Source organism: Pararge aegeria, chromosome 18 (genome assembly GCF_905163445.1).
Source record: "Pararge aegeria chromosome 18, ilParAegt1.1, whole genome shotgun sequence".
Taxonomy (NCBI): Eukaryota; Metazoa; Arthropoda; class Insecta; order Lepidoptera; family Nymphalidae; genus Pararge; species Pararge aegeria.
The window spans coordinates 14,837,568-14,858,946 of NC_053197.1; the positions used below are offsets into that span (position 1 = coordinate 14,837,568).

A 21,379-nucleotide genomic window follows, 5' to 3' on the forward strand; every position below is an offset into this window, starting at 1 on the left:
GTTTTATTGTCTAGGTGTTTACATGTATATTATAGGTATTTATGTATACTGTTTATAAAAATATTCATCAGTCATATTAGTATCCATCACAAGCTACGCTTACTTTGTGGCTCAATAGCGGTGTGTGTATCGTCGTGGTGCAGATATATATTTTATTTTATTTTTTTAATTGAGTTATCAAAGCGGTTTTTTCGAAGACCATTTTAAGCCGTTGGTCTCGGTTATTGTGACTGAAATACTTGTAATCGTTTTGCTCTTTGCTTTAAAATTCTCTGTTATGAGAGGTGGCCTTTGCCCAACTGTGGGACTACGATGATGATGAAAACTTAACATAAAACTATTTGGTAGGGGACACTAGAAAATAAATTTTATTAGAAGTCATATATTTTATTAATGTATTTATTTTACATAAAATATATTTCAACGACAAATTGTACAGCGTTCCCTAACGTAAGATTACTAAAATGAACTCACTACTTTATCACTACAAATTGTAACAATAGTGGCATTATTTATGTTAAATTTACAATAAAAGTGCATATTGATAAAACTAAAAGATCCAACTCCTACAAATATCGACCTAAGTAGATAAGTATTATTACATGAGCCTCAAACCATTTTTTGCTGTGCTCACTATTTGATACCAAACTCAAAACTTTTCTCTTAAATATGTATACGTATTATTATTTGCGTATTTTTCTGTCAAATCCGCCATATTGGTTAGTCGTGACATTAAACAGATAGTCGGGATGTAAAAACTGTGAATTTAAGTAGGAGGTTTCGGGTTCAAAGACGTGGCGATAAGCGATTTAGTGTTCCGGTGCGATTTCGCGTAGAAACCGATAAGGGGTATGACTACCATACTCCCTAACAGGTTAGCCCGTTGCCATCTTAGCCTGCATCATGACTTACCACCAGGTGAGATTGCAGTTAAGGGCTAATTTGTTGGACCGCATTTATTGGAGATTGGGAGCGACAAGAAAGTGGAACTCACAAAAACCGCAAATCAAGGGAATTTTTGTTAATAAATTTTATAATTTTTGGAATCTACGTAGGTACTGCGATCGTTCATTTGATATCATACTGGGAACATGTTTTCTCATTCAAATTTTATTTTTCTTGGCGTGTTTTGGTCTTGCATATTAGATTTATTGTCAAGTCACATAGCCACTTGGGTTGCTAAAAGGAAGCTAACAAAATCCAAAAATTAAAATCAGGTTAATAGGGGCTTCACAAAACTAGTACATCCAGTAGCATAAAGAAGAAAGATGCCATAAAATGGAAAAATCCTTCGCATTTATGAGCTATATAAATTTTTTAAGGTAAGCAGAGCTTTTGTGAATGTATGAAGTGCACCCCACTGGGTACATCTGTACATGTATATATACAGTTAAAACATTGCCTTCCAGTAGTCGGGCAAATCGGGTTAATTCAGTTTTCATTATCATAAACTGAGGCAGGAATTTCTTTAACGAAATCGATGTTGGCGGTACATTTTTCTTTAGCCGCATCGTTCACGAATTCGAACTGTGAATTATTCTTCAGTTTGATGAATTCACTTCGCACGAGTATGATCAGGTAGCTTTGGATGACTGAAACGGGAGAATGCAGGGATAAGCAATTAGTTTGGGTATACGTCAAATGGGCTTCATTAATAGTAAAGTAAAACCGTTTTTCTACGAACCTTTTATCGGAAAAGCTTCAAAAAAATATATGTTAATGTACAGGATACAAAGCATGTCCTCTTCGATTTAGAAAATTGAAAAAATAAAAATTACTATCATAAATAAATTCGCAAAGTAGGCTCTGTTTTCTAATTTAAAACCATTTTTCTTCGAACCTATCACAAGAATTTTTTGTTTCTCTCACCATATTATTATATAATGTTATAAACTACGGTTTATTTTTTTTAAACAACTTTCTTTCTGATTTTTAACAAATTTTTAACGTAATCCATACTCGAAAAACGCGTGGGAAACGCCTCCATAGCCCAATAAATTTCTCCGGAAACAAACCTATGCCTACTTTTATCGGTTGCAGAAACAATTTGCAAATATTATAATATAATTTCATAAACTTTTAGTATTAGAAAGAAAGAAAGAAAGAAAAGTCGTCTTTATTGTCACACATTTGTGTAAAATGTTACATTTTGTGTCATAAATTGTTAAAGAATAAAAAAAAGTGTGACAAAGGAACTGGCACAGTATAGCTGCATACTAAAACGCGCAGCACTGGTTTCAGCCAGCCCCATTAGTCGGGCTTACTTGTGTAAAGATAGGATTATTTTTATTGTGAAGTTAGTTCGTGTTAAGGTTGTAACATAATAATTTATTAGTATCAAAATTAATTTTCCTACTGTATGCTTTAGGATTGCTACTTAGTTTGCCTCTGCGTTTATTTCCGTCGATAAAAGCGTTTTGATTACGCTTATTGGTTATTTTTATTCAAAGCTCATACCAATGAGTAAATAATTTGACTTTTTTTTACTTGAAAAGGTGTTAAGTATTTATTCGAGTCAGGTGCTGCAAACCTTTTGTAATGTTTTTGTTTTACTATGTAATTTTAGTAAATAGCTGAAATATATTATTTTCACTTCTTAAGCTCTTAAAGTTGTACTTTAGACTTTCTGTAAGCAGATCCAAACGTAATTTTATGCACTTGTGCATAAACGTATACACCTAGTTTTGGTTAACTTTCTGGTTCTGAGTTCTAGTTATATATATAAGCTTATAGAAAAGTCCTATTATAAAGGACTATGTAATCGATAAAAAAGCTTGGGTGTAAATTATTGCTCTAACCAGGTTGCTCTTCTAATAATTTAAAATGACATTGTGAGATGGTGATAACAAAAAAGAACACCCGGCTAAGTTTGTTGTGGGCTTTTTCTTAGACCAGGACGCGTTTGGAACCCTCGTAGCTTTAGTTTTAAGTTTACGAATGTGGTTATGTCCATCATCTCACTACCATTTACACATTTCTCGTGTACTTAATAGTGCGATCGAAAGTGCCATCTATACTTGAATTAAGATATTTTTGACTTTGACTTTAACTTTATGTTTATTTTTTTATTGTACTACAAGTTTGGCTTTGACTGCAATCCCACCTGGTGGTAAGTAATGATGCCGTTAAAAGATAGTAGCAGGCCAAACTCTTAAGGATATGTTCACGAACGTAGTATATTAGGTAAGTTATATTGATTTTGTAGTAGTTTGAGTTTTTTGTTACGGGGCTCATCCGGGGAAGTACTTTCGCCAGTCTTATTTCTCTACGCCCCAGCACGGTTAGCGTGGGCACGAGACAATAATATCCCCGGTGAAAGGAGAAAAATGTATCTTCTCCCACACTTCTATCAACTCTTAGAGCACTGGTGCACAAGTGGAAATTATATCCTAATGATATATGCATGTGTATTAATTCACGGGGGTAAACTTCTCCTATTCCATGTGCCAGGGATTTACCAGCTAGGCACGTTAACTATATCCCCTGTCGCTCTGCTTACTCGCAGTTGTTTTCCACTTAGAATCACGTGGGCCCTCGGCTAAGTCCGTGAATTAATACTATCAAAAAAAACTAATAAAATCTCACAGAAGGCGCCCTGGAGATAAATAAATTAAATAAATTAAAATACTCACTCAGTAACGCTACAATCATCACCACGCCTGGCAGTAAATGTGTCCACAATAATATCAAAATGATTGGTGACACGTGGATGAAGTAAGCACATATAAAAACTATATAAAGACACATCATGACTGCAAACAGACATAATAGAACAATACTGTATCTGTAAAAAATTCTAATTTTCTTGTATTCTTTCTGAAACAATTATAATCAAGTTGATTTTCTGGAAGTATAAATGAATTCAAAATTTATTTATTTCAAGTAGGCCTAATATAAGCAATTTTGAAACGTCAAGTGTCTGTGTATAGTAACTCTCTGAGCCGGCAAGAAGCTCAGCAGTTGCTCTTTTCCAATATCAACAATTTACATTTTACATTTTAAAATTATTTTTTCTATCTTGTGAGAGATGAAAGCGGAGCCGGATGCTTCCAAGCAAACTTGTCAATGTTTAAAGTAAAATATATCCTTATACTTATACAATGGTTTTGTAGTCCCTACGGACGGACAAAGTTCCTTTAAGGGTTCCGTTTTTAACTGATACAGATTTGGATTTACGGTGTGTCGTAAAAAATCTCACATTGAGAGTGACACTGGCTATACATTGTTCGAAAAAATATCAGTAGGTTCTTATAAAATAATAGGCTACTAATAACTGTATAATTAAACAATAAACTGTAGTCTGTGGCCACATATTCCATTCATTTTAATCGACTTGGTGGTTTGATATATAATCAACTTCACTAATGTGGCCACAGATAACTTTTTGTTAAATATAAGATATTTGTTATTAAATTATTAGGGCTTAAAACTTTCTAAAGGGCACTAACTCTACTTGTTTTTAAATAGCCCAGTTTTAGAAATCTATAAAATATCTTGTTTCTGTTTTAGTTTTTTTTATTTTTTTATACTTACTTTTTGCGTACTTTTAATAAAAAGGATATGAAACACGATGTCCACGATAGTTAAGATTAGAAGTAGTGATGATAATACATAGGTTTCTACACCGGTCCTCCGATGGCTCATTTGATATAATTGATGAATAACAAAGGTTAAGAATAATATACTAAATATCTGCAAGAAACAAGAACAACTGTTAAAGACATTCGCGGAATGAAACAATTTTTTTGTAGTTATTATTTTTTTTCATATATATAGTAGGTACTTATAATTTTTATATAAAACGTGTTACCGAATTGCGAAATACTGTGGAGTGCAAATAAGTATATTTCATAAGTAATCGCCCTGTAAAAATATTGAATAAAAAGAAGTTTGTTTATTTTCCATACAGACTAATTCAAATATTCTAAGTGAAATATATTCCTTACGACACCCTATTATTTATGACAACCCTATTGAAGACAAAAGACCGACACACGCATAGTACCTACGGTACGTGACACCAATTGATATTTATTTTGCATGTGATGTTAGGGCTGCATCTGATTTCTTTTAGTAAAAACTAAGGCAGTGAATTACTCAAAAACTATTTTTTGCGATATAATTTGATGGGAGGTCACTCACCTGTTTAATGTACGACCAAACCAGTAGACCATATCTTAGAGGAAAGCAGAAACAACACCGCAATAAAACTGGTATTTCACATCTCATCTTTGTTTTGCCTCAAATTTGCCAATTACAAAGCACTTTGGTCACCAAAAGCTATTCTTTAATCATATTATTTAAGCATATATTATATATGTTTCATTTAAGTAATAACAAAAAACTTAAAATCAATGTCTCTCTAATATTTACATGTTATAAAATTAAAAAGTTATTATTGAATTATTTTACACTGTATTTTCACAGCTGTAAATCTCATTTTTCACATTAAATAGATATGAATAACTAATATCTATATATTTTTTAACTTATATGTAATGTATGTATTTTGTTGCATATATATTTTATACCTAACACGTTCGCTGTTCGAGATTTCTCTCGTCCGTATGATAGCAGATACAAGTTTGCCACAATATACTCGTACCTACTTATATTATATACGCGTCATTCAAAAACGATGAACGAGCGATGCTATTTGAAACTGACTTATTACCCGTATTAAGAAATATTTTCACTGTTTCTTATCTACCTGCTTTTATTTAGTTTCACGTCCCGTCGCGGTTTTTATTTCGCTGTGACCATCTCGCAATTTAAAGACCCACTTCCCTGTTTCTAATTGAGCTGAATTTTGCTTGTATATTTACTTAGCCTCCGGTTACATTGAAGTACTTAAGAGTATTTATAGCAAAAGTTCAGCAAAAATTAAATTAGAAAACGTAGGTCCAGAATTTTTTATAGAAAAAGGAGTAAAACAGGGCGATCCGCTCTCACCAAAAATATTCTCTGCTGTAATGGAAATGGTATTTAGAGAGATAGATTGGTCTAACAAGGGAATCAACATAAGCGGAGAGTACCTCAGCCATCTACGTTTCGCAGATGATATTGTAATTTTTGCTGAGTGTCCAAATACTTTAAATGATATGATTACTCAATTAGCGCAAGAAAGCAAGAAAGTAGGCCTGTTTCTCAATAAAGATAAAACTAAAATAATGACAAACGGTGACAAACAACGAAAAATAATAGTAGAAAATGAAGAAATAGAATTTGTAAACGAATACATATACCTTGGCCAGTTGACATCATTCGAAGACCGAATGGGGAAAGAGCTTCAGAGACGGATTGCCCTAGCATGGAAGAAATACTGGAGTTTGAAGAAGGTAATGAAGAACAAAGATATTAATATCAGCATAAAAGCCAGGTTATACGATGTCGCAATTCTCCCATGCTTAATTTATGGATGCCAAACATGGACACTTAGAAAAGCGGATGAGGAGAAAATTGCGGTATGCCAAAGGAAAATGGAAAGGAGCATGCTGGGGGTAAAGTTGTCAGACAGGCTAAATAACCAAAAACTCAGGAAAAGAACGGGTGTTAGCGACGCCCCGAGGCAAGTTATATTGCTAAAATGGAAATGGGCAGGTCATGTTTGCAGAGCAAATACCATTTCATGGACGAAAATATTGACGAGTGGATGCCACGGAATAAGAAAAGGAAAAGAGGAAGACCAAGGAAACGTTGGGCGGACGTTTTTACTCGAGTATGTGGACCTTTGTGGATGAGAAACGCTAAGGAAAGAAGGGAATGTAGAGAGCTGGGGGAGGCCTACGCCGACTTCTACCACAACACAACAAAACAAATAAGAATTGAAGACTATTATAGAGCTATTAAATAAATGTAATGAAATATTATATGTAATTTGTTAAAATATGTATAAATTTAATTATGTTATGTAGTTTAATTATGTGAATGAATGTAATATGTATTTCTTTATTTATTGGTAGTAGAATAAATGGCTTTTTTATTTATTTTATTTTATTTATTTACTTACCTAGTAATGCAAAGTAAATCGGGTGGCAATGAATAAATAAGTAAATATAAATCAATAAATATATATCGACAATACAAATACACACATCGCCAACTAGCCCCAAAAAAAGCGTAGCTTGTGTTATGGGTACTAAGATGACTGATGAATATTTTTATACATAATTACTTTTAATATACAGATAAACACCCAAACATTCATGTTCATCACACAAACATTTCTTAGTTGTGGGAATCGAACGAACAGCCTTAGAATCAGAGAGCCGGGTCACTAACCACTACGCCGATCGGCTGTCAAATATTATTATACTCTGTCATAAAAAAAATTCTACTCCTACTTCAATAAGCTCTAGTTAGAGAAGATGATGATTGAGTGGAGATATTTTTGACGTGACAACTTCTTATAATTCGATGGAGCCTTCTGCACGCACGAAAAACATGACGTATGCGGCGTTACCTCGCTCTGAGGCGTTCCATTCAAGGCTTGAAGTGCAAGCGAGAGCGCGGAACGAGCGACAAAGAGGCATAGTCGGCCTCCGCGTTCGACATCTGTCTCTCTCCTACTTGAGTACTCCTACGATGCGTCCGCGTGGACAGCTTCTATACAATAATACATTTACATGTTTTCGGCAAGGATGAAGTGCAGTGAAAAGTGAATGCGGTGTCAGTTGTTTATAGCAACGATAATATCAATCAAACAAATAAAATTAAAATTTTCTTTTGAAAAATGCAACCATTCCATCAGTATTTTCTTACGATGTTGTCACGTTCAACTATCGTCAGTAAGCCGACTTTACAGACAACCAATTTTTATTTTCCTATTTTCTGTCAAATAACAGATAAAGTAATGAATCAGCTATCACATATCAGCATGATGTACGCATCTGGTGCGGAATTGGATTCCTATCACTAACGAAAGTTTATCATCTATACCTACAAACTACAACAGAATGCGTATGAATAAAACAAAACAGAATTCCAATAGGTACTTAGTTTTCTGGGTTGGGTGTAATATAGCTAGCGGGCCCCAGCGACTTAGTCCGCGTTTAAGTCAACCTTAAAAGATAGACGTATGCTGGCGCGGACTTTTTTTAAAATAAATTTAAGGAGAAAACTTTGTAATTAATAATTTTATCAAAAGTTCAACCATTTAGCGGAAGCGGAAGCTCTCAAAATTTAAAAAAAAACCCGATTGTAAAACATTCTTCATTGGTGCTGTGCTCTTTTTGGTCATAGCGTGATGATGCCTAGAGCTTTCCTCGATAAATGGGCTATCCAACACTGGAAATTGGTCCAGTAGTTCTTCAGATCAGCGCGTTCAAGTAAGCAAACAAACTAACTCTTTAGCTTTATATATTACATAGGGCTAACTGATCTATCATGAAATTATGAATGGATGGAGCTGAAATTTTTATAACGAAAGCGTCCGCTAGGAGTGGGCTTTCAGAAATTTATTCCCTAAGGGAAAAAATAGGAGTTTAAAAACTGTATGGAAACCAAGCAGATGGCACACCTGATGGTAAATGGAAAACCATCGCCTATAAAAACAAAGGAACACTTCACAGGGCGTCCAAGAAAAACTCCCTGCAACATGCCGCCCTGTGTCCATATATTTGAGGTGTAGGTGTGCCTGTAATTCACCGGCAACCACGCCCTTCAGACTGAAACAAACCATGCTGCTAAGCTATCGCTAGGATATCTCCTAGCGATAGCTAAGCAGCATGAGGATGATGAAAAGCATTTTTAATTGTATTCTATAAAATTTATGCTTGTATAGAAAGCCAACAAGCAGCCGGGAGTAAAATAAGAAATATTACGTGATAAATCTGTTAAAAATAATTTAATGTAATAATACTTTTTTTTTACAGAATTTTATTCTTCGTTGCTTTCTTCCAGTTGGTGAGCAACGGCAAGCGTTCAATGGTGCCAGCAGCGTCCCACTCGATTCAACCCTTAACATTCCCTGTGTGTTTTGAATCGCTCGATGTGGTAATAAGGTTGAATTTGGCTCGCACGGTCGTTGGCTAGGTAAATATTACTCGCGCGGCTCAACGTGTCTGCAAGCAAATATGAACTAAGAGCTTAGTTACACTTGCTTTCTCATTAAAGGCGTGGACAAAGTGAACCTTCTGTATTAAGCACTTATACTGTTCTGTGTCTCTGTCCTCGTCGCACCTTTGCTCGTTTACTTTCTTGAGGTATATTGTGTGATGAGTCACTCTCGTCACCTGGCCTCCTGCTTTTTCTATTATTAAGTACAATGACGCTAGGAGTTTCCGGGGGCTGTTCCAATTTATAGCCGTCCTCATCATAACCTAGGGCTGATATCATGCTCCGTACGCATAACAGTATGTAGACTTTGATGACTGAAACAACCAAAGAACATAATCTATCTCTCATCATCATCATACCAATGTCCTGTAGCCTTAAAAAAAAATTTGCTTCTTTTTTTTATAGTAGACTAGTTGTACCCTGCCACGATTCGCTGTGGCACATTTTTATGGAATGATTGAGAAATGAGAAACAAAACAAAGAATACATAATATTTGACGGCCGATTGGCGCAGTGGGCAGCGACCCTGCTTTCGGAGTCCAAGGCCGTGGGTTCGATTCCCACAACTGGAAAATGTTTGTGTGAAGAACATGACTGGTTTTCAGTGTCTGGGTTTTATATGTATATTATAAGTATTTACGTATATTATTACATACATAAAAATATTCATCAGTTATCTTAGTACCCATAACACAAGCTACGCTTACTTTGGGACTAGATGGCAGTGTGTGGATTGTCGTAGTATATTTATATATGGATTTACATTTTTTTTTGTTTTTCCACTGTCTGCGTAGATTTTAATCGCGGATATGTGACTGATGCAGAAAATAGATAAAAACAATCCTTGATGCGGATTATACGAGTATATCATGCAAAAATTTCAGCTCGATCGGTGCAGACCTTTTTAGTTTTTGAAGCGTACACAAACCAACATAACATTTTTTTAATATAGATTGTAAGTGCAGAATCATCGCGTATACACAGAGTAACACTTCACAGGGCATGCAAGGAGCACGTCCTGTGATATGCCGCCCTGGGTCCATCAATTTGAGGCGTAGGTGTTAAGCCTCATGAGCCTGGAACTACATCGGCCACCACGCCCTTCAGACCTGAGCACAGCATTGCAACAATGCTACTCAGCTAAACAAGCATGGCGTTAGTACTTCCCCGGACGAACTCTGTCACAAAAACCTCTACTACTATAACTATATACTAACACACACAGGACAGGAGCATCGGCACTTGCACACACAGGACAGGAGCATCGGCGCAAGGTTGCCTGCCTTTCGTTATTCTATAAGATATATTTCGGAGAGTGTGCTCGAGAACTGTTCGATCTGGTTCCCCCCTAACCTTTTTACCATCGAATCGCGAGGCACCGTAAGGATCTTCATCCCTACGTGGTTGAAATACCGCGGACGCGTCCACAACGCTTTGCATCTTCGTTTCCGATGCGTATTGTATGCCATGTCTGTATTGTCGTAATATATTTATTTAAAAAAAAACCAACAAAAAATATTCAGAGTATACTTACAAAAAAAAATCGTCAGTATAGAAACAACGTAAAACAGTAGTTTCAACAATTTAAGGTATACTTGGACAGTGGTATCTATCTGTGAGTATTCGTGGTATTTTCTGAATATAGCCAAAGGTATAAGCAAGGCGGCGGCTATGCTTTCCAGTATCAGTGATATCGTTAAGAAACCCTTATGCACCATTAATAATCCATGGCTGTTCTGGAAAGAAAAAAAAAAAAAAATTTTTATAAATATAAAGGTGTGTGTGTGCTGTGTGCCAAATGGGGTTGAAAGAATTTAAACTTTTAATTATCTATATACTTTGTTTTTATATCTATGTTTAGTCTATGCTCTTTGGCCTTTAGAGGGTTTTCGGGGTTAGTATAATTTAATAACAATGTAATGATGATACCTACCTGAATGAGACCTATATTAAGTGGTTTTGTTATAATTTTAATAATTACCCTACCGACAAAGGCGTGCCGTCAAACTATTTAGATATACCAAGAAGCCATACTGCAAAAATTTTAGCCCGCTACCATCTTAGATTGCATCATCTTACTTTCCATCTGGTGGGATTGCTGTCAAGGATTAATTTCTTTTTTGCTGTTCATAACTTTACTACACTTAAAATAAATATATTTTATTGATGGCCCTATTTCTAAAAATTTTAAATCTAAAAAAAGTTTGTTTATCCAAAAATAAAGTCACTGTCGAGCCAGAACTGCGAAATATTTAAAACCGTATGAATTATTTCGAGCATGATAATGAAAGAAATAAAATATTTTATCTAGATTAGCACTACGTGCAGCATAAAGTATATAAAGAAAAGAAAACTACATATTTCGTAAATGTAATTTTAGGATTTTATAAATCACTTTACAACCCTAATGAGTAATGGATTTCATTACAACATAACAACATTACAACATGGTTAAGCCTTAAAAATGTAATGATCAACTTTACCTATAGTTTATAGGTTTTGTATAAAGTCATTATCGAGGCATCGTGAAAAATTTTAAATATTATAAATTACTCCGATATTTTAATGAAGTTAATTACCTACCTTATGTAGTCCAGCGACCAGAACTACGTGGAAGATAAAGTATATAACTATTGAAAGAAAAATAAATATTTTGTAAATGTAATTTCCAGGATGAGGCTGCTTTGTATCGTAGAATAAATCTTGGAGTTCGTAAAGCCCAATCAGGCTGTTCAAATAAATTGTTATCTGAAACATAAAAAATAATAATATACAAAATATGCTTCATTGACGTGCGGAATGCAGTCCAAGGAATCTTTAAAAGGCATATCCAGCACTACATCTCTTGGGCACCGATTTTCCGGCGGTCTTGTAGTCTAAGTGACCAAGACTCCGCTCTGTTTAAAAATATTGGAAAGACAAGGCACCTTATGAGTCGAATCTTAGTGGTTTTAGATATCCTCTCCACTACTAGTAATAGAACTATTAGCAACCCTAAAAAGAAGCTTCGGTGGGGTTTAAGCTAAAACGAAGCAAAGCAAACGAGTCGCAGGGAGTACCCGGTTATCATCATAAATAGCCTAGCTGGGCACCTAGTTGGAGATCGCAGTAGAAGGTTCAATTAGCACAGATGACGCTGCTGCTGTTCTTTATTATATTCCTTTAGTTGCCTCGTGCGACACCCGAAGGAAGAGGAGTCATGGTCAGTAGTGTTACAAGACTGCATCGTCATCTTTAACTCAACTTCAGGACGTCTACTGAACATAAGTCTTTTGTAGGGATTTCCACTCGGTACGATTTTTGCTCGCTTGTATCCAGCGACATTCTGCGAATTGGTTCGTCTGACCACCTTGTCAACCAACTACGCTTTCTAGTGCGAGGTCGCCATTCCAGCAACTTGGGACCCCAACGCCCAAAAGCTGTGTGCTCCGCTAATTACAACCAGCTTCGCGACTCGTTGCTCTATGTGGATAACTCTGGGTCTTGTCGGATCTCCCCATTTCTATTTTGCTCACGTAGAGATACTCCAAGCATAGCTTACCCATTCAAAACACAAATGTATTGTCCATTCTATTATAATAATTAAAAAAACAGTTGAGAACTTACCACTGAAAAATACGCCCAAATTAGCAATCCGATCCTTAAAGGTATACACCAGCAACAGTATTTTAACTTTATACACATATTTAATATTCTTTAATCAATAAACTTGATTTTTCTTCTTATTATAAATCTTAAAATAATGATTCAATATAATAATAATTAAAGCTTCTATATGTACCAACAATTCATTGTAAATTGACTGAGATGACATGAGTATTACGAAGTAGGTACAAATAGAATAGGAACTTATCTGTCTTTTTACTTCAGATAAGTTTAAGTATTACCGACTACATAAAAAAAAAAACATTAAAAGTTGTTTGTACGTTTTCATGTATAATCGTTTTTGCAGGGTTTATAGGTAATACATAAAAATATAGCTTCTTGCCAATTAGTATTAAAATCAGTTTTAAAATATAGTTTAATTTCTTAAAGGAAACACCATAAACTCGACAGCACACCGGCTTGATGCCGAGTTCCGATACGATCAGAGCGTTCGCTTACGGGTTTAAGAGATTAGGCGAGGCCGAACCTCCCTGCCTTACCCCGCAGTTCAACGTGTTCAAATCAGAGAGCTCCTGAACTCACCTGACGTGATTTATTAGGCTAGCATACCACAACTGCATGGTACCAAGTATGCTGCATCCCGTACTACTGTACTACAATAAACCGTAGGAAACCATGTCAAATGCCTTGGAGAGATCAAGGAATAAAAATAAGTATGTACTATCGTAAAATATTAAATGACAAGAAAAGTAAAACGATAAGTGTAATGTGGTGATATAATAATTATTATCATATAAAGTTTATCAGAGTTTTACCAGACTACGGGTTTTTATGTTTGTTATTATTCTCAATGACAAGGTTTTACTGGACTATGATAATATAAATAATAAATAAAAAATATACTACGGCTAGATGGCAATGTGTGTATTACACATTGCCATCTAGCCTCAAAGTAAACTTAGCTTGTGTTATGGGTACTAAGATGAGTGATGAATATTTTTATGAATAATATACATAAATACTTAGAATAAACATATAAACACCCAGATACTGAAAATTATTCATGCTTATCACACAAGGATTTTCCACTAGTGGTAATCGAACCCACGGCCTTGGACTCAGAAAGCAGGGTCGCTGTAAACTACGCCAATCGACCGTCAAAACCAAATGATACAAACCGAATGATCTTAACCAAATGAGAGAAACCTCGGCCTTTTGTATATAGGTGTAGTTTCCTGACCGATTTCGGTCACCATTAAAAATCACAGTAAAACCGACGGTTCCCACGGGATTTGTAAAAAAAATAATCCTAAAAATCGCGGATGGTGAAGGTATACATATCTGGACGGGGCTTTAGCTTCGATAGTTCGCCAAAAGTTGGACCACACCGAAAACATTGTTTTGGTACTAAATTCGAGAGCAAAAAAAGTAAGCATAGAACAAAACAGAATAGTAGGTAATCGTAAATGAACTTCGATCCCTGGGAGTTTAGATAACGCGGAATTACTGCCATATCAAGTGGGGCGTATTATAAAAACGATTAGTGATATTATTTGTGGGAAAAACACAAACAAAATTATTCCCTTAACATCGGTGGTAATATCAACGGATATCCGTCCCTTCGGCGAAAATGAGGCGAATTATATTATGTTAGGTTAGTCTGAGATCAGTGGCGTGCACTTCATACATGCACAAAAGCACTGCCTACCCTAAAATGTATATATAACTGGTATAAGAGGAGGATGCAATTTTCTTGCTGTATGCATACCCTGGTAAGAAACCAAGTGCACGCCACAGTCTGAGATAAGTGACAAATTTGTAGGAAGGGGCTATAGCCTATGATTAGGACTTCAGTCTCAGTGAGACTGAAGTCCTAATCATGGTGGACCGAGTTCGATCCTCGGCACGTATTTTAACTTTTCGTAGTTATGTGCGTTTTACGCAAATAAATACGGCGACATAACAATATATGTAAACATACGGCGAGCAAACGACCGCCTTTTTGGTTCCGCGATTCATGAACTACCTTCAACGTTGATCCACAAAGTAGATATTGAAAAAATTAAAAGTAAACTGAAAGAATATTTTCTAGTTAAGCGAGCTAGCTGACTCTTCTGTTTCAAATGAATTTTATATTTTAGTACTTACTTCTATTAAAGATAAAAATTTACACCAGTATGTTTTTCTCAAAGCTGGTTTTTTATTCTTTCTAATTAAACACCCAAGGTAACCGTTGGAGATAGGCACCGATGACAAACCTCTGCAATTTTTTCGGTGCTTTTATACTAACCATTTTATGTTTGTTTTATTTGATAACTAAATTTAAAAAAAAAATGTGCTTTACCGGTAAAATCAATGTGTTGAAACAAGCATGCCAGAGAGTTCTTCAAATTTTTATCGACCTATGGTCACCGCCTCCTGTTCAGGAAGCGCTGCACCGTCGAATTTCACCGAACCACCGTTGCACCGTAAAGTTTTAAAATTTCTTCATGTAGACCTACCACAGGCACTTGTTAAACTTTCATACGCATATATTTACATAATTATAAGGGGATGGTGATAACTTCGTTCGCCAACTTAAACCTAAAGCTACGAGGGTTCCAAACGCGCCCTGGTCTACGAAAAGCCCACAACAAACTTTTTTACATTTTTTTTTGTTATCATCATCTCACAGTAAATTAATATTAAGCTATGAAGTTAGAGCAATTCACACCAAAGCTTTTTTTATCTCATTTAAGTAGTCCTTAACATTATAATAGAACGACCTAAAAGTCGTTTTCCGATCTCTTTCTAACGCTCACGTGCTAGCTCTATTAGAACCTGTTGGTTTGGCGCGGAGCGAAGGCAAGTAATCTGATGGTATAACGGTCATCGGTCCTTGGCAGGTGTAATGTTTGCCTGTTTAGGATGCCTCAAGCGACCTTATCGATGGTGGGCGTGTACCAGTGTTGAGCAGGCTAAGAGGAGCAAAATGAAAACCTTGATAACCAGGGACTTGAGCTGACCGGTGATCCTAGAGCTGATACTTACCTTGGTCAAATAGTTAGATTGGCCATTGAAGGAGGCATTTCTGCCAGCATCTTAAAAACCCCCGCAGCTTTAGTTTTAGTTTTATTTACTTTTATTTCTGCATAGTATTATTATTTTAGGTTATTATTTTATTGGATATAAAAGGACATAAATTGTTATACATTTAATAATATATTCGCCTTTTTTACTAGAAAGGATTGTGTCCAGACTGGAGGGGTGCGTCCACTACCATCTCAGACGCATGGTTCACGTAGCAAAGATGGTTGTTTTTTCTTATCTTCAGCAGTTCACTTCTGATTAGCAGCAAGAGGTAGATTTGGATTCCTGGAAAAGTATAAAATAAAATAAAAAATATTTTTAAATATACCTACTTTTAAAATTAGTTTTTGAGCTGTCTCTACATTTTGGATGTTGAATTCCTAGAATACATAATTAAATTTGATTATTGATAGTTGTGCCTCGCGGTTTTGCCTGCTATAAAATGTACACAAAAATTTCTAATGTCATCATCCTCGGAATATTTGTATGTTTACCATTACTAGGCATGTGTCTTTTACTCTTAGCGGGTTTTTAGAGCATCGGTCGACCACGATGTTCCAAAGCTGGTTTGGGGATTCTAATTAAAATCCCACAGAATTAGGAATAAACAGAAACCGTGTACACGACTAATATAATAGCATCAAAACCACTCCACTTTAGTATGGTTTCTCGAATAAACGGTTCGTCACTTCATACAATTCAGCAGATGACAGTAATTATTTTACCTCTAATGTTCTAAAAGTTCACCATAAAATGGTAACATTGAAAAAAACTGCAACATTCCGCGGGTGAAAAGTAAGACGTTCGCGTGGCCTTTTACTGTTTTTGCACACAATGCACTGCATACAATGCTGAATGATGATTCTTTATTTTCTTGATTCAATGTAAAATTATTGTATTGATAATAACAAGTGATAATTTTAATTACAATCCTCCAATCCTATTGGGTAAGGCTTCCTTTCGTGGAGACCGAAATCGAGCTCCGCCACGCACTACTGACTTTTCGGAGTTATTTGCGTTTTTAATTTAAGCAATATAAATATTTCTTTAAACTCTGACGGAAAACATCATGAGGAAACCTGCCAGAAAGTTCTCCATAATGTTCTCAAAGGCCTGCGAAGTCGACCAATCCGCACTTGGCCAGCCTGGTGAACTATGGCCTAGACCCTCTCGTCATAGGAGGAGACTCGTGTCCTGCAGTACCGGTAATGGGTTGATATGGTGAAGCGGTGAAGCCTTTACTGAACAAAAGCTACACCTATCAACTGTACGGAATGACTCACCAATACCGGTTACAAGAAAGGCGACCTCAATGAGGTAGTCCATGAAGTAACAGTGTCTGCAGGTCAATCTGAGCCAGAGAACGACGAATGTCACGAAGGAGGCGACAGTCGTAGTTATACCGTAGTAGTAATACGCGCGCAATAACTGTGGCTTTTTCTGAAAACAATAAAATCTGGTGTGATAACTCATTCTCAACCTTTTTTAGTGCTTTGCAAAGAAAGGCCTCTTCTCTCATTCCATGAGAATTTCCCAACTAAAAAAAAAAAAAAAGAATAGATTAGTACCTTCACGATTATGCTTACGCCCATGAATAATATTATTATTAACAGAAGTTTGTTATTAATACTGAAGGAATTGAAGAGCATTCTTTGAAAATTCTTAAGTAACTTTTGTTGTGCTGTTATTGTTTGTATAGATATACCTTTTTCCCTGAATATATATGATCTTAATTATTAACAGTAGTTTAAATTTAAGTATTGTTTTGTTGTAAACTCCTTTCTTTTAGGTAACCTAAAAGAGATCACTTTCAATGATAAGGTCGCCTTTTATATGCAATATTTATGACTATTCTTAGTTTTCCCTACGACGCAATAAAGGTGTTTTTTTTGTTTAAATAAAAAAATAAAATAATGTGGCCTTTTCGATAAAACGTCCAATCAAATTGTCAAATGCAAGAATTCGTAATCTTTAGTCAAAAGAAACGGTGCAATAAAAAAATGGAATGAAACATATTCCTCAAAATACACTGAGTATTTACAAAAGCTTTATGTTCTTTTTAAATATAGCATTGAGTCACTCACTCACTACAGAAAAAAATCTTATCGACTAGACACAGTAATATAACATAGATAAGTCATAAAGCTCCGAAGAAACCGTCAATGCTGAGCACTCATGCTGCAGAACAGGTGCATTTAGGGCAGGAAGAAAAATGGCATCTAACTGGCATAAGAGACAGTTAGGCGATGGCGGCATTTATCCGGAGATCAAAGGCGCGAAACTACTGTATTTCTTCTTTATAATTTAGTAATACTTATCACTCAAGCAAACCTGGAGCAACTACAAGAAATTGATAGACAGATAGACGGAGACAAATCGAAATTTTAACGATTTTTGGTTTTACTTCGAAAAAATAAGGGGTTAGTCTACATACCATGTGAGCTCCAACTAGAAGAACAATGTTGAAGATTATTTCTGCCACATGTAGCCCGACTGCTACCAAATAGTGGATGTACATATGCGCACCCCTAAACAGAGTTATCGTGTGGTATGTGACCTCCCCCGTGGAAAACACCCATATTTCCACTGCCACAATAAATATCGTGAACGCCTGAAAATTAAAACATTACAAAATATAAAAAAGCCCTGAATTGTTGTCGGTAAATGTGGATCTTAGACGAAGATGTCTTGCATTTGTTGGGGGAGTGTGTTCGGAATAGGCCAATGAGAGACCAATTAATATGTAAATTTAAAATAAATCTTCATGATGTGGGGATTTGGCAAAGTATCCTGGCGGTACCTTATTCAGAGGTAGCCAGAATGCTATTAGATTTTAAGTTAAGATAAGAGAAAGGAAGTATCAATATTTGTTAAGAAAAGTCCCGAATAAATAAAGAATTAAAAAAAAAAAAGTGGATCTCATAAAAACGCCAAGAAACCACTCAGTATAAAATGGAGAGATATGCTGGAAGTCTTAAAATAATATTTGGATGAAAAATGGAGTGAGGAAATCTAAAGAAGAGCCAGAGTTATCGACAAGGCAATAGGCGGGGCCCATATCCCTGAATAGGTGGACATAAGACATCGAGAGATTCGCAGGATGTCGCTGAACGCAAGCAGACCAAGACCGCGGAATTTGGAACTCCCGAAAAATAATTATGTTCAGCAGTGAACTTCAATTATCAATAACAATAAAAAAAAAACATTTTATTTAAGGTCGGGGTCCCAAATACAAAATTGATAGATAAACAACAACATATAAAAGACACTCAGATCAAAAAAGACCATTAATAATTAAAATAAAAAATTACAATTTAAAATTAGAATAAATTAAAAATTAATTTTGTTGTATTTAACTTTCGTCATTAATGGATGTCGATAATAAAATACAAAAGCAAACACATTGGTTCTAGGGTGTAAAATTGGGTTTTACTGATCACGTTTAGAGCATCAGTGATAAAAACCCTGATAAAGGTCTGTAGTAGCTTTTCCTGTTTTAAATTAAAATTTATCGATTCTCAGAATTGATACATACGAAATGAAGGTATCCAAAAATCAAAACGCCGTGTCTTAACGGGACGCAAAAGCAGCATCTCTTGCACTCCGGTATTTCCAAATGCATAATTTAGTTTACGACCAATCTTTACAGATATTTCTTATACACTTTTCCTTGTTCTTGAACTGAATTAGAAACTCAATGCATTGAACTCTCGCTACAATTTAAATAGTTAACATACAAAATGCGTATGGTTAAGGTATTGATTTTAGAATTAACTAAACAACTTGATGGTTCAATTTTTGTTGTTTTTTATGACTACATCGAATGAAAAATTTAATTTATCTTTTTAACTGTCGCGCTTTTGTTATTCAAATTTATTCAGTTTTTCGTTTTTCTCTACAAGTGGTGATGCAGTCTAAGATGGAAGCGGGTTAACCTGTTAGGGGTATGGTTGTTATATAAACAAATACCCCTGATCGGTTCGGAACGTTCAGTCGCTAAGCGGCACGTCTTTTTCTGTAGGGTGATAAAGTCCCAGCCAAAGTCTCCCACCAGACAACTGATACATTACATTAATAAAAATATCAGACAGTTCCTATACCTATTTGAAGAAATTAAAATGATTAATATTTTAATTCGAGCTAGCTGATATTAAATCTTATATCACGCGCTCTAGGGAAAATTTATCCTTTTTCTTCTTCCAAGTTAAGAGTCAGTATTTAACTTTCAATATTTTGATTCTACGGTTAAACCAAAACAACGTAGCAGCTATACAAACACTTTTATTTCACTTGATTACTAAGACTATGATTCCTAAAAATGCTTCTGACTACACTTTGCAGATCTTATGAACCATCCAATCTTGGATAATGGTTCTCAGCAAGAGGGCTTTACTGTATACTGTGACGTTACGATTACTACTAGATATCGTAAGATGTTGCAAATACAGATAAGATTTTAAAGACCGGAAAGATTCATGCAATGTGAAGAATAATTTACTAGCTGTTGCCTGCGCTTATTACAGTTTTTTTCTAATAAATAAATATATTACCACAATACACACATCGCCATCTAGCCTCATAGTAAGCGTCGTTTGTGTAATGGGAACTAATATGACTGACAAATATTTTTTTGAAAGCATAGCTGATCTTAAATCATGGCAACAGGATATTAAACTCAAAAATGAAAAATTCATGCATTTGTGCACTTATAATATATGTAGTAGGTTTTTGAAACGTTAAGTCATTATGTTTGTGTTGACTCTACTACCGGTTCGGAAAGTAGATTCTACCGAGAAGAAGCCGGCAAGAAACTCAGCAGTTGCTCTTTTGAAACATCAACATTTTAGCATTCTGTCTTGCGAGAGATAAAAACGGAGCAGTATGCTATCAAAATAGGAAATCATCAATTGTATAGAACCCTCGCTGTATCATCGCCATCATCATCTTATGAACCCATCACCAGCCCACTCCAGGGCACGGATCTCCTCCCACAATGAGAAGGAATAGGCGGTAGTTCAACACGCTGGCCAAGTGCGGATGAGTGGGCTCGCTGTAATAAATGTGTTTAAAACATTATCATCATAATCGCATCGTGATGTCGTATAATGTAAACAGCGTTCAAATAATTATCTTATTTAGAGCGCGGAAATGCGACATTGTGGGCTCTTTGTCCACAATCTCGCTTGTCTGTGACAAAAGGTCTGGAAATTCTGATCTCAAATTGAAATACTTGCAGCGAGTCTCGCGTGAACTACTGCAGTTGTGAGCGCCGTGGTTGCCTAAGTTGATAACCCAGATTCGATCCTTGCAAAGGGTAAACTTGGAAATTTATAATTTTAAATTTAGGCTTCGGTATGATGCCATACAGATTCCGAATTTCCGATTGGTTGGTTAACTGCTATCCCCCTAACAGGTTGGCTGGCTACTACCTTGGACTGCCAGATCACTTACCACTTTTATAAAGATGCTGACTGGGTCAAATCATCATCATCGTCATGTCAACCAATGGACGTCCATTGCTGGAACAATGGAATTGATAGTCTTTTGTGAGGAGTTCCAGATACCAGGGTCTTGTTCAGCTCTCCCTACGACACGTTGGATGTCATCGGTCCACCTCACCAGGGGCTTATTAACACTGCGTGTACCG

General features: G+C 35.7%; 3 protein-coding genes across 4 annotated transcripts; all 3 read right to left on the reverse strand.

Moving 5' to 3' along the window:
* Window positions 1-406: 406 nt before the first annotated feature.
* On the reverse strand, window positions 407-5,325 carry LOC120631475. Its single transcript, XM_039901084.1, has 4 exons — window positions 5,143-5,325; window positions 4,534-4,692; window positions 3,633-3,816; window positions 407-1,592 (listed from the first exon to the last, which is right to left on the reverse strand). Exons 1-4 carry the CDS (start codon window positions 5,227-5,229, stop codon window positions 1,432-1,434), a joined length of 591 nt encoding a protein of 196 aa, XP_039757018.1. The 5' UTR covers window positions 5,230-5,325; the 3' UTR covers window positions 407-1,431.
* A 3,543-nt stretch (window positions 5,326-8,868) lies between these two features.
* On the reverse strand, window positions 8,869-12,824 carry LOC120631540. Its single transcript, XM_039901168.1, has 4 exons — window positions 12,664-12,824; window positions 11,641-11,805; window positions 10,592-10,793; window positions 8,869-9,371 (listed from the first exon to the last, which is right to left on the reverse strand). The coding sequence occupies exons 1-4, from the start codon at window positions 12,739-12,741 to the stop codon at window positions 9,148-9,150; spliced, it is 669 nt and encodes a 222-aa protein (XP_039757102.1). The 5' UTR covers window positions 12,742-12,824; the 3' UTR covers window positions 8,869-9,147.
* Window positions 12,825-15,022: 2,198 nt separating this feature from the next.
* Window positions 15,023-20,016, reverse strand: LOC120631559. 2 transcript variants are annotated; one of them, XM_039901192.1, is made up of 6 exons: window positions 19,833-20,016; window positions 19,268-19,445; window positions 18,167-18,343; window positions 17,016-17,172; window positions 15,855-16,017; window positions 15,023-15,160 (listed from the first exon to the last, which is right to left on the reverse strand). In XM_039901192.1, exons 2-5 carry the CDS (start codon window positions 19,352-19,354, stop codon window positions 15,881-15,883), a joined length of 558 nt encoding a protein of 185 aa, XP_039757126.1. In that variant the 5' UTR covers window positions 19,355-19,445; window positions 19,833-20,016; the 3' UTR covers window positions 15,023-15,160; window positions 15,855-15,880. The 2 variants fall into 2 exon arrangements, with proteins under 2 accessions (XP_039757126.1, XP_039757127.1); XM_039901193.1 differs by lacking the exon at window positions 15,023-15,160 and having other exon boundaries at window positions 15,842-16,017.
* Window positions 20,017-21,379: the final 1,363 nt, after the last annotated feature.